This window comes from Lycorma delicatula, chromosome 1 (genome assembly GCF_047948215.1).
Source record: "Lycorma delicatula isolate Av1 chromosome 1, ASM4794821v1, whole genome shotgun sequence".
Classification (NCBI taxonomy): domain Eukaryota; kingdom Metazoa; phylum Arthropoda; class Insecta; order Hemiptera; family Fulgoridae; genus Lycorma; species Lycorma delicatula.
The window spans coordinates 237,660,555-237,673,787 of NC_134455.1; the positions used below are offsets into that span (position 1 = coordinate 237,660,555).

General features: G+C 31.0%; 1 protein-coding gene across 2 annotated transcripts in view; it reads right to left on the bottom strand.

The window, feature by feature from the left end:
- Tace (ADAM 17-like protease Tace) overlaps window positions 1–13,233 on the bottom strand; it is a 72,866-nt gene that overhangs the window by 45,411 nt on the left and 14,222 nt on the right. For both annotated transcript variants that reach the window (XM_075374580.1, XM_075374572.1), the window contains exons 5-6: window positions 10,182–10,311; window positions 3,364–3,554 (exon numbers count right to left, since the gene is read on the bottom strand). In XM_075374580.1, coding sequence (XP_075230695.1) covers window positions 3,364–3,554; window positions 10,182–10,311 — 321 coding nt within the window. The remainder of the gene's footprint in view (window positions 1–3,363; window positions 3,555–10,181; window positions 10,312–13,233) is intronic.

Genomic DNA, 13,233 nt, shown 5'->3' on the forward strand with positions numbered 1-13,233 from the left:
AAGAAGTACATAGGAAAGCCCAGGCAGCACACTAAATGCTTTCGGCAATCCTTTCTTTTACCAAATATTGTATAAAATTCTCAACTGCTATCTATTCAGCCTGGTTTCACTAACTGATATGGAGATCCAGTGCTGACCCGATAATATCAAGCCAACAGATAGTCTGCATGCGTATCAACAATTTTGCAGCATGTGAAGAATCCCATGCCTGACTGGGACACCAACCCGGAACCTCCAGATAAGACAGAAAGTTACTTACCACTCCATCCCAGACATGAGTGATAAAAATGTTCTTTTATTAAAAATATTTATTTATTCTACTGTGATAAAAATTTTATTTTTCAGTCTTCCTTAATTAAGTATTCAAAGCAGATTATTTTAAAAAAAATGTTATCTGATTATTCAAGGACCAAGCAAAAAATGGTAAGTATCTTTGGTAATAAATTTGTTCATGTAAATTTTAATTAACTCATTTTATCATCTTAAGAAGAAACATAATTATGAAGTAACCATATTATACCAATTTTATCAAAATTTGGACTAAAACTAACAATAGCTGTTTTTTAAAAAATGGCATACATAAGTCAAAATTTAAACAAGAACTGAACAGTTTATTACTTTATAGAGCAGTTTTTGAAGTAATTTTATTATAATAATGGCTTATAATAAAGACTAGTCTTACAATGGCCTTATGAAGTGAAACTACACAACTTATAAAGTGAAACTACTTTTCAAGTCAGTGTTTTTGATTAAACCTGAAATAACACAACTCTACTAAGTACTGGGCCAAATGCCTAGATATTAAGGCTTTATAAAGCATTAGTAAGTATATCTCCATATGTAGCTTAATACATTCATTGCAACCTGAGATCAAGCAAGCAACCCCTCATTACAGGGATTCATTTCAAATGTCATTATTTTGTACATCATCCAAACATTATTATTTTTTTTTTTTTTTCAGAAAATAAAAATCATGATAAGCCTCTCAACAAGTCTATCACTAGGGCACAGTTCCAGGTTATGCAGGCCAACAGGTGTCTGCTAATGCTTAAAGAGTAATATTTCCTATGAATTACTGAAAAAAACTTTTTAAATGAGGAATTTCAGTTTTTCATTTTTTTCATTTGTTTTATACAACTATCAAACAAGTTTAATGCTATTCTTAACATTCCTTTCCTTTCTTTTCTCTGCCAGTATTTTATAAGTCTCTAGTAGCCATTTTTGTAGATAAATAATAATAACGCAAAAGAACATTTGTTATGATAATTTATATTTGTGATATAAAGTATTTTTATTTTACTGGTATTTTCAGATGAGAATGACAATATATTTGCAGGAGCAGATTTAAAAAAAACCCACATTCACTCTATTCAATGTTGCATCACAGTCATCAAATCCCTCCTCCTCAATAACTGATCAAATAACATCAGAAACAAAATATCCAACTTCTCTCTGAATCAGCTAAAAATAAAAAAATTCAAAATTATAATTATTAAAAATTAGAAAAAATAACATTCCAGATTAGAAAGAATAACATATCATTATAAGTTGAAATAAAACAATTAAAAATAATATTTTATTCTATTAGAAAAGTAATTATAATTATTAGGCAAAACAATTATTAAAAGTAGATACTAATTAGTAATGATAATGATTAATTTATTTAATATTACATAGAGTTTTAAAATGAGTTGTTTACTTATTATAAATAAATAATTTGGTCCTGGATTACACCCAGCTGGATGACAGCCTGGAGTTCACAGAAGCCCGTCTTTATTGGTCAGCACGTTGCCAAATGGCTCAACAGCCAAGGGCGGGCATTGGATAGTAAGTAAGTATTTATTAATTATTTTTTCTAACAGTATATTTTTCTAATAAGTATGAAGTTAGTTGTTTGTAGGAGATTCATTAAAAGGGATTATGTACACAGAATAATCCACATTCCATATAGCTTACTGATGCACATTATATTAAACTTTTAGATATATTATCAAATGGATAAATTAGAGATTTCTTATTCCTTTTTACTTATAACCTGTGAGTATGGTCAATACTCACATTAGCCTAGCTGACCTCTTTGTTCAATCTGAAAGCATCCCTTTTTAAAAATCTGAATTCCTTCTTTTTGGGGTTAATGGTTTTTTTTTTTTGTAGTAGTTGGTTGGAAGTCAAAACAAGTGTTATAATTAATTAAAAAACATAAATGTGTTAGCCAACTTTGAAATAAAATAATAGAATTATTTTTATCACATTAGTGAACATAAATAAAAAATAACATAATTACAGAAAAGCATACAACTAAGCATCTACATACAGTAAGAATTACCATTTTGGCTGTGTGGTTGATAGCATAACTGACTGCTACTATAACACTAAAGATTCCATCCAGGTTTCATTTCCAACTGACGGTCTAGAAAATTAATCCAATGTTCTTTCCTCTTATCACATTCATCATAGTTGCTAATTACCAAGCAGTTGATATGACAAAAAAGAAGAAATCACTAGATGAACTGGGTCCCTGTATTCCTTTATGATTTCCTGATATTAGTATTCAGCAATTATGTTTGGAAAATGAGATAATAAATATACTAACAATTTATATTTTTAACATGATATTAAAATTAAAATCTTCCTTTCACTTTTGTTCTTTTATGCATCTAATTTCTCCAACACATTCATAAGTGTTACTTTAATTATAAGAAACTAGATTTTTAATACTATTCATAATTATGTATTTAAGAGAATAGTTCACATTTCCTATATTTCACTAACAATGCTAAAAATACTAAGTAAACTAGAAGAAGAAATAGGAAAGCTTATCTTAGTTGCTGATTTTTGATGCCAAACTTTGAAGAACTGTTAACATTGACAAGTATGGTTAATTTACAAATAGCGAGCATTGTTACATTTATACTGAAAATGTTTCAGTATAAATGTTGACGCATTTATACTGAAATTTCACATGAAGAGTCTTCAAAAACAAATGCAATCTATGATGACACAATAAAAGTGCATGGTAGGAGTTCCTCTAAAGATATCCAAGGAGGAGCTTGCCAACTGAGCTTTTCAAGAGGCCTAGCTACAAAAAGCATGTTAATATGTTTTTTTTATTACAGAATTAATTTTCCATGGTGAATGCTCTTTTGTAATTTGTGACAGTTTTCATTTTATTATTATTTTGGTATATAAATATGCTTTTGAGAAGGTTAACCCATTTGGATTACCTTTTAAGCTAGACATTAGTAAGTAAATAAATAAAAATTAAGTGTAAATATCAACTACAGCAATCAAATTTTATCTTACTTAATGGTAACACAAAGCACGGACACCAAAATAAGAACTTCCCAATATTACTAAACTTACTAAATAATTTATAGTAGTCTTTGTATTACTGCCTCCCATTTCTTGATAAAATCTATAATCAGCTACTAAAAGAAGAGGGCAACGAGTCTTAGTAGGAGTGTACTCATACTGGTCTGACTGTCGCTTTGCTCTCACTTTGATACCATCTTCACTATTATTTACAGTTTTTTCCTCTTCATCTTCCTCTAAACCTAATTACAAAGAAAATATTTAAAAAACAAATTAATCTACTGATTCATTATATCAATTTAAGAGAAATACATAATAAATAGAATACATGCCTCCCAAGTAAATAAATAAATAAATAAAAGAACATGATCACAGTAATTGTACCAATACTGAACAGCCTTTGAACAAATTTCATTGCGATAAACTGAATATTGAGCTGTGATAGTATTCACTGACAAAAACTACAAAGTAAACCACCACTCCCATAGATGAATTATTTTTCTTTGGTCTAACAAGATTGCTTCATATATTTTTGCTACAGTTTGAGGCATTTTTTTAGTCAAATCAGAATCCTAATCACTATCAATTGACTGCTGTCTGTTTTAAAATGCTTGAATCAATCATATGTTTGTGTTTGTCCTAAAATAGGCTTACTAATTGTTAGCTAAAACATTTGGTCAGTTTCTGCACTCATCTTTGTGAGTTTGCTTCTTATTTAATATCTCTTGTTTTCACTTCACCATATAATAGGAAAACAACACTAACTTACAATTACAAGCCACAAAACCAAAACCACAATCCACATAGCACAATGCAACTTGTAAGACTGACTAACAAGTGCAGCTTACACTATTTAGCATCACATAGCTTTATTACAACTGGTTTTCACATTCAGTGACACATTAAAATTTTGAGAACTTCAAGTAGCAAATCATATTTTATATATCATGATTACTCTTGACAAATATATTGTTTGTTTTCTAGGACAAAAGTTTTAGTTTTTATTAATATATACTTTACAGTTAATAGTGACAAGGAAATATTTTTCTTTAACTGAAAAAACTGTTTTACTGATTAAAATAAAATCATTACCAATCAGCACTAGCTAACTGAAATAACTGGAGCCAAAATTAACAATATTGAACTCTTAAGAAAACAAATTAACACAAGCATGTATTGCAAAAAATGAGTAATCAAAAATAACCCAAGACAGAAGTTGAAGGAAAATCCAGATAATGAAGCACACTTAGATTTTGACTACTTTTTAGAAGTACATGTCAATGGACAAAAGTTGTTGAAGAATAGTCTTAACAAAATCTTCCAGAAGAATAAACAAAGATTTGAACTTAAGAAGTTAAGATTTCAACTTAATTTTCTTGAAGGAAGTTAATTCAATAAAATAAACTTTTTACTTGTACCCAATCTGTATTTAGTTTTTAATTATAACAATTGAATTTTAGTCAATATTTTTTTACTGAACAATTTTTATTTCATTTCTATGATTTAATAAATTCTAATAGAAAATTTGGCTAATGTATATTACACATTTTCCCCAATAAATTTTTATTATTTCTGTAAATAACTTTTATATCATCTTTCAGAGTGATTTGATATACTGTGTAAACACTAATATTTCAACAAAAAAGGGTACTTAATTTATTGCTTTAGCCATCTGTCTCAGTCATTCTTAAGGCTATTATGCATGTTGTATATGTTACATTATCACCATATATGAGTTATAGTAAGAGTATTTTACAAATTTTCTGCAAGATAGTATAAGGCAATCCATTAGGTAACAGGGAATAGTGGATAACAATGAAAGATAATTGCGACTGGATTTACAGGAGGTAAAAGGGCATTCAGGAAGGTAAGACAATCACTAGAATACAGATTATATGCGTAACCTGTAAAGAATCTTCACTCTATCTATCTCCCTTTCATCAAGAGGTTCTGGATTTGAATTCCAATCAGGTATGGCATTTTTCATAAACTATAAAATTCATTATTAAACATTAGTAACTATTACTGGGCATTATCCTGTAGATGCTGTACAAATAAAAAATAATAATAATTATTAATATTACTATTTACAATCACTATGTTAGTTACTGTTTAAACATAAGTCTGTTTGAGAGGTGTAGATATGGAAAATATATCAAAGTTCATAAAAGTAATCCAGAGATAGTCATGGGGCCTATAGACCATATGGTTTATAATTATTCCTTTTATTGGAAAGTCTCAAGTATTTTTAAGAATCTTACAGAAGGATATTTCACAAAAAAAAAAACAGAAAAGAAACAAGCTAGATTTATAACAGAAAAATCAAAATTTGGTAAAACTTGCACCTTAAAACTTGGTAGGATGAATACAAGTAGGCGACAGAGGTACATGTGGCTTTTGTGCTTCAAGCTGGAAAAAAGTATATGATAATTTTTCTATGAATGATCAGTGGGAGCACAGGTGGTGTGTGAAATTCTGCTGTTAGGTACAAGAATAATGTGAGATGTATTAAGATAATGTTTGAAGAAGAGTGACTAGCAGATAAGAATCTATGGCAGGACTATCCATGATACTTTTAAGATTAATTTTGGGATGGTTTCAAACAAAGGCATTGGGAATAGGAAAGTATAAGAGCTTTCAGGGAGATCGAATATTCACTTTATATTTTGTGGATAACAGGTTAAGGCTGGTAAGATAAAAATGATTTGAGTCACGTAAGAAACTTAAATAATACTGGATAGCTGGCAAAAAGATGAATTTGAGTATCTAACGAGGAGTCAGAAAAGAGGATATGCGGGAAGAAATTATAGCTGAAATGAAGAGAGAAAAGAATTATAGGGGTTAAAAATTATAAGGTTTTCAGAAAGGACAGTCACAAAAAGAATCAATAAAGGAAGGAAAGTGATTAGAGCAATGAATCTGACTTTATAAGACAGTAATATTAAAGGTTACCATATCAAAGGACAGTAGTATTAAAGGATAACAGAATATATAAGACATCTGAAAAAAAATGTGGGGTATAAAACTGAAAATGGGTATAAACTTGAAGGGTTAAAATTGATTATCATAAACTAAATTGGATTTTTTTAAGAAATGATAGAATGGAGAATAGTATTAGAAAAATGATTCAAGGAGAATAATCATCTTCTTTTTGAAGTCTGTTTATAAAATTATGCAGAAAAGAATTTAACAAACTGTTTGAAGAAAAATGAACCGTAAAACCAACAAAATTATAAATAATTTATAAGCAATTATTTAAGTGGTGATATAATGTAAATGTTGGTGCAGTAAATACATAGTATTTATTGCATTATTTTGCTAGACAGTGGAGTTTTATTAAAGGTCTGTTACTTTGCATACTTACTACTGTTTCTTCAACTGTAATTCACTATATATTTCTTTAACATAAAATACTGGTCCCTCACATTTAATTTTAAATGTTTTTCACTAAATTTGAAAAGAAAAAACAACCTCTGTAGCAGAAGATGTTATTGTGAACTAAAATGAACATACATGCTATGATACACACTGTGACATTCACTGCATAGCACTGCTCATGAATTATAACAGGCATAAATTTTGTTGGTCACAATACATTATTTCATAAAAAAAAAATCAATATATATAAATACGAGGGTTATTTTTTTTTCAAGGTCTGATCGGTCGCAAAATAAAAACCAGCGCAAAAATCGGAGAACCTTTGCGCATATGTGTTGTGCAGCATCTCTAGTATGGCCTTCAATCGTGCCGTGTCACTTTGTTTAGTTCTGAACAGGCAGCTAGCACATAAACATGTCTACAACAATAGCATCTCCCGCCAAGTATGAAGTGTGTGCGGTAATTCGATTTCTTCAGGCTGAGGGGTGTAATGCAGCTGAAATTCATTGACGAATAAGTAATGTGTACAGTGAAACTTCAATGAGTGACAGCAAACAGTGACAATGGTACAGGAACTTTAAAGCAGGATGTACATGATGCAGGCAGTCAGGGAAGGAAGTGAGTGTCAACCGATAATCTCGTTGAGCGAGTGGATGAGGCAATTCAAGAAAATCGTCGGTTCACAATTTCTGTATTGAGTGATGTTTCCTGAAATTTCAAGGTCAGCTCTCTACACCATTGTGAGCGAGACTTCAGTACCGCAAACTGTGTGCAAGTGGGTTCCCAAGATGCTGTCCGACCATCACAAAACAATGAGAATGGACGCCTCCCTAACATTTCTCCAGCACTACCACAATGAAGGAAAAGATTTTTTGAACAAAATTGTCACATGGAACGAGACATGGGTCCATTTCGAAACTGAAGAAACAAAAGAACAATCCAAACAGTGGATGCATTCTCATTCACCCAGTAAACCAAAGAAGTTCAAGCGAACCTTCTCCAACAGAAAGTGTATGGCTACTGTGTTCTGGGATCGGAATGGAGTTCTGTTGGTGGAATTCATGGAACGTGACACGACCATCACTGTAGCCTCATACTGCGTGACTGTGTAACAAAGAAGCTCCTGCAGCGTTTTTGTTGGGAAGTGTTTGATCACCCCCCCATACAGCTCGGACTTGGCTCCATCCAATTTTCACTTCTTTGTTCACATGAATCGTTGGCTAGGAGGACAACATTTTGGCACAGACACTGAGCTGCAAACCAGCATAGAAACATGGCTGAAAACACAGGCGGCTCTGTTCTATGACGAGGATATTGGAAAGTTGGAACCATGCTACGACAAATGTCTAAATCAGAGTCGCCACTCCGATTTAAACAATCTCTAAATCGGAGTGGCGACTATGTAGAAAAATAGCGTAACTGTGCAAGTACTTGTTACAAATAAAAATATTTTTATTTTCATTGTGGTTTTAATTTCAGGACCGATCGGACCTTGAAAAAAAAATAACCCTCGTATTTATCTTAAGTAGAGAAACATATATATTACACTAGTACCTAGTGTGGGTGTGCCAGGTTTTCTCTAGAGTATGTCAGCTGTTTTCCAGCAGCAAATTATAGTAATTATAATAATTTTTAAAATGGTTGAATTTAGCTGGGAGTAACCAGTATACTGGTGCTAACAAGCCAAAATCCAAATCTCATTAATAATGTGCACAGTTTGATAATGAAAAATTATCGGCAGACTGACCCAGAAATTTGAATAAAAATGAGTTTAACAATGGGTCCAACATACAATATTTTAACACATGATCTGGGCTTGCAGAGAATGCCAAAAATTTAGGACAAAGCTGTTTACACTTTGAACAGAATTTCATGAACAGACTCTTCTTGATGTTGCAAAGAACATGCCAGAGTAAATAATGGAAATGTAACTTTCTTAACACTGTGGTAACTGATGATAAATTTTGTGTGTACAAGTAGAATTCAGATGTCACATTGGAAGTTACCATCATTCCCAAGTCCAAAGAAAGAAGTGAGGAGCAAATGAAAATGATGCCAACTATTTTTTTGTTCAAACAACATAAATTTGTATATCATGAATATACACCTGGAGACCAAATTGTCAACAAACAGTGCTATTTGGTGGTTCTGTGATATCTTCATGATGAGGTCAAATGCAAGAGCAATAATTCATAATGAGATAGATGCTTGTCACATGGCAAGTTTTGTCCGCACTTGCCGGTTTATTATGTCTAATCTACAATTTATTAGACAAGCACAGAATTCCTCAGCTAGGTGGACTCCTTACTCATCTGACATAGATCCTAATGATTTCTGTTTGTTTGCCGAGTTGAGGATGCTGCTGAAAGGATCCTGATTTTATAGCTAGGAAAACATAATGATGAACATGACAGTACAGCTGGTAGTCATTTAAAAAAAAGTGATAAATGTTTCTAGCAATCGACGGACCACTGAATTAAGTATATAGAGTCACAAGGATTCTAAGATTAGAAGTAATAAGTAAGCTGGTTTTTTTTCAAGGCCTATGGTGAGATACATTTTGAGCATATCTCATTTATATTCCCCATTCTAAAATTTCTCTTAATGATAATAATTACACATGAGTGTATATGCAATGATAATTGCACATATACACATGAGTGTATATCAAAATACAAAGAAAACAATACATTCTGTACATAATATAATTAACAATATAATGTCAAAGAGCAAGGTCAATGGTTGCACTTCATTTAATGACATATTTAATCTCTTATGATGGTTTGGGTGTGTACTAATTTAATGATATTTTTGTATGAATGCTGTTCAATCTAAGGAAGAAAATTATATACAAGTTACAGTATAGTTTTTCTTATCGGCTCTTTCCATTACCATGGTTAAAAATATAAAAATATTGTAAAAAATAAAATATAAACTTTAGTATCATATAAACACACACAGTATTCATTATGGCAGTAAAGAAAACCATTAAGGATATGGTAAATATTTGATTAAGTTATTTATGAGGAGGAATCCCAAAACAATAACATTTTTTTTAGATGGTTTAAAAGGTTTTTGAAACTCTTACCATTTTAGTCTCAAAATTACCATTGTAGTCTCTAAAATGGTAGTCTTACCATTTTAGATATTCATGTTATAATTTCACACACATGTGTATGTGAGTGCGTGCATAAACACACAACTGTTCTTTATATTAGCCATCATAAAGATTTTCAAACTGCCTTCTATGCACTTGGAAAAGACCTAAAAAAAATAATAATAACAATCTACCTACGATAGCACCAAATGGATGAAGATTATGTTGTTCGTAACACCTACTAGTGTTGCAACGTTTAACTATGTCGAGTTCACAAATCTCATTCAATTTTCAGTTATATTTGGGTTTCCAAACTGATATGAAATGGTCTTGCACAGAACAAAGTGAGTATTAGTTATTAAAATCACTTTACATTATATATTAATAAATTTACCAGTTTCTTCTTTGACATATGCACAAGGTCGGTGAGACTGGCCCTCTTCCTCCCAGCTAAATCGTACATCCGATGCCCTATACGTTACCATTGTCTCATTATCTAGATGAGGAAGGTGTCTCCAAGATGGCTGCATAACAATAATAAAAAAAAAATAGTTTACTTATATCACTATAATGGTCAACACTAAATATACTAAGAGTGATAAGTAAGTGTAATTGACTTGTACATACAGCATTTTTTTTATTATTTAGAAGGAACAGTTTAAACATGTCCTACAGTTTAATTTTAAAAAAAGTTTGAAATTTTAATTTATACAATTTTAAAAATTCATAAACAACATTCCTCTTTAAAAGTATTAGAGAATCTAGGAACTGTTTTTTTAAGATTGTATGTGAAGGGAAAATCCTGATATTCACCTCTCCTTGGTAGAGAGAAACAAAGAGAAACAATGACTGTACATAGTAATAACTATTAATACATACTAACACCTAACAAATGAAGGGACTGAGTTACTCTTGGTAAAAGAAGTTCTTCTCATTACAAATATCACGCCCTATTTGGAGGACAGATTAACAGTGGAGAATACAGAGCACTGTATTGCCCTGGAGATGGGAGATTGTCCTCAAAAGTTGAGGAACTTCTTCAGAAATGGTGTTAGAATACAGAAGGCAACAGAAAACCATTGTATTAAAAATCCTAGTGATACTTCCTTCTGTTAAATGTTTAAGAGTTAAAATAACATCTCATTTGAATCTCCAGGAGAAGCAACAAAATAAATTAAAGGACAACTTGAAATTGTATAGGAACTTGAAATTCAACACTGTAACAGAGTTGAAAGTTAGAGAATCTAAAGAAGGGCGTGAAAATAAATAAAATGAATATAATAGGATAAGTGAAGTAAGGTGGAAAGACAGGGTGAAATGAAGACTGGGGAAGTTACCATATTCTAATATGAAAGGGAGAAAGGAAAAAACAGAATGGCAATACTTACGAGGAATTAAGCAGCAAAAATGGGTGAAAAAAGTATGATATATAAATGATATATTAATATCATTAAGGATTGGGATGTTACCAAACAATCTAGTAATAGTTCAAGTAAATATGTTGTCATCACCAAATTATGAGGAAGATATTGAAGAGATGTACGAGAGTATTGAATATATAATAAGATTAGAAAAGGACTACTGTAAGGTACTGACTGTAACTCTGTGGTTGGAGAAGATGAAGAAGAGGAGGTATGGTAAGGAAACTTGGCTTAGGGGTAAGGAATGGATGGGGAAACCGATTAATAAAATTTTACCAAGAGAAAATATTATTTATAATCAACACTTGGTGCTGAAACCACAAAAGGAGGAAATACATGTGGACATCCACTGGGGCAAATCTTGCTATAAGACTATATCTTAGTAGATGAAATATTGATATAGGAATGCTATTAAGAAGGCCAATGGTGCAGATATCAATTCTGATAATGTGCCATCTATTATGGAATGAGAATATATTTTAAAAAAGTAGAGAAAGCAAAAATAATTAAGAAATGGTAGATCTAGAAAAGAAAGGGTAGTGCAATATGATATATAGGAAGATGAACATTTCATAAGATAAATGGAAAGGGAATGGTAAAATGAGAGAACTTGAGGATATGAATGATAGAATGCTTCACGAGGAGAAAAAAGTAAGCAAAAGATAAAGGAATATGTGAAAAATTTGTAAATAACAAAAAAAACTTGAAAAACTAAACATAGGAAAGGTGTGGAAGGTATCGGAGGAGAATAAAGGACTAACAATATTAAAATATGAAGTACAGAAAGCAATTAAATAAAATTTGATGGAAGTAAATGAACGTCACATAGGATTTTATAAATAAATAGTTGAATTGTGTAATAGGATACAGTAAGGGAGAATGGCCTGAAGACTTTATTAAAACAGTAATGATACAAATTCCAAAGAAAATTGGTATCAGAAAACGTTCAAAACACTGAACATTAAGTTTAATAGCCATGCTGCTAAAATATTGTTGAGAGTTCTAAACCGGATGTTGTAAGAATGGAAGAAAATGCAATGGAGGAACAGTTTGACTTCAGGAAAGGGAAAGGAACCAAGAGAAGCCATTGGGCTACTAAGCATGGCTGGAGAGATATTTAGACAGAAGAAGAGTAATGAGACTGTGATTCATAGATTTAGAGAAGGAATTTGATAGATTCAGAGGGGAGAAATTGATGTAGATAAAAAAAAGTAGAATGGAAAGGCAGAAGGTTAATTAAAGAATTTTATATAAGACAAGCAGCAGCAATGAATATAAATAAGAATATAACTGACTGAGTGGACCTAGACTGAGGTGTAAGGCAAGATACTGTCCAATACTTTCATTAAAGATATGATAAGGAATATATTAGAAGGATTAAGAATAAGAAGATGAAATAATAAGATGCTTAAGGTTTGCTGATGATAATAAAATGGTAATTCTAGCTAATGACACACACGCACACACACACATGTTTCAAAGATTGTTGATCACTCTGGAAGAAGGAATGAAAGAGTATGGATTGAAAAAATATTTATAAATATAGGAAAAACTATACTGATAGATACCTAGAACTACAGTTTTGTGCTCTCCTTTAATTTTTTTGTTATTTTAGTTATTTCAGTTCTCTATTTGGAAATCTTTTCCGATAATAAAATTAAAAAAAAATTTACTGAGGTTAACTCAGTAAGCCCCAGTTTAGAGCATTTGGTGCCTTCATGGAGAGAGCGACGTGGGTCAAAAGTTTTAAATGGGACATGGTCAAGTGATTCATATTTCTGAAGATCTTTGCCAGACAAGCAATATTGTATAAAAGAAATTAAATTCTAGCTATTTAAATCAAAATGTCAACCACAAATATCATTATGTTATTTAAAAATTAATTAAAATTTTTCAAATACTTCTTTTAATTAAACTTGCAGTCCTGAATTCAAGAATAATCAGTTAATAATTAATTTATTCATTTTTTAACATTAAAATTTTATTCTTCAAAATAAGAATAAACTTATAATCTGCAACAGCTGA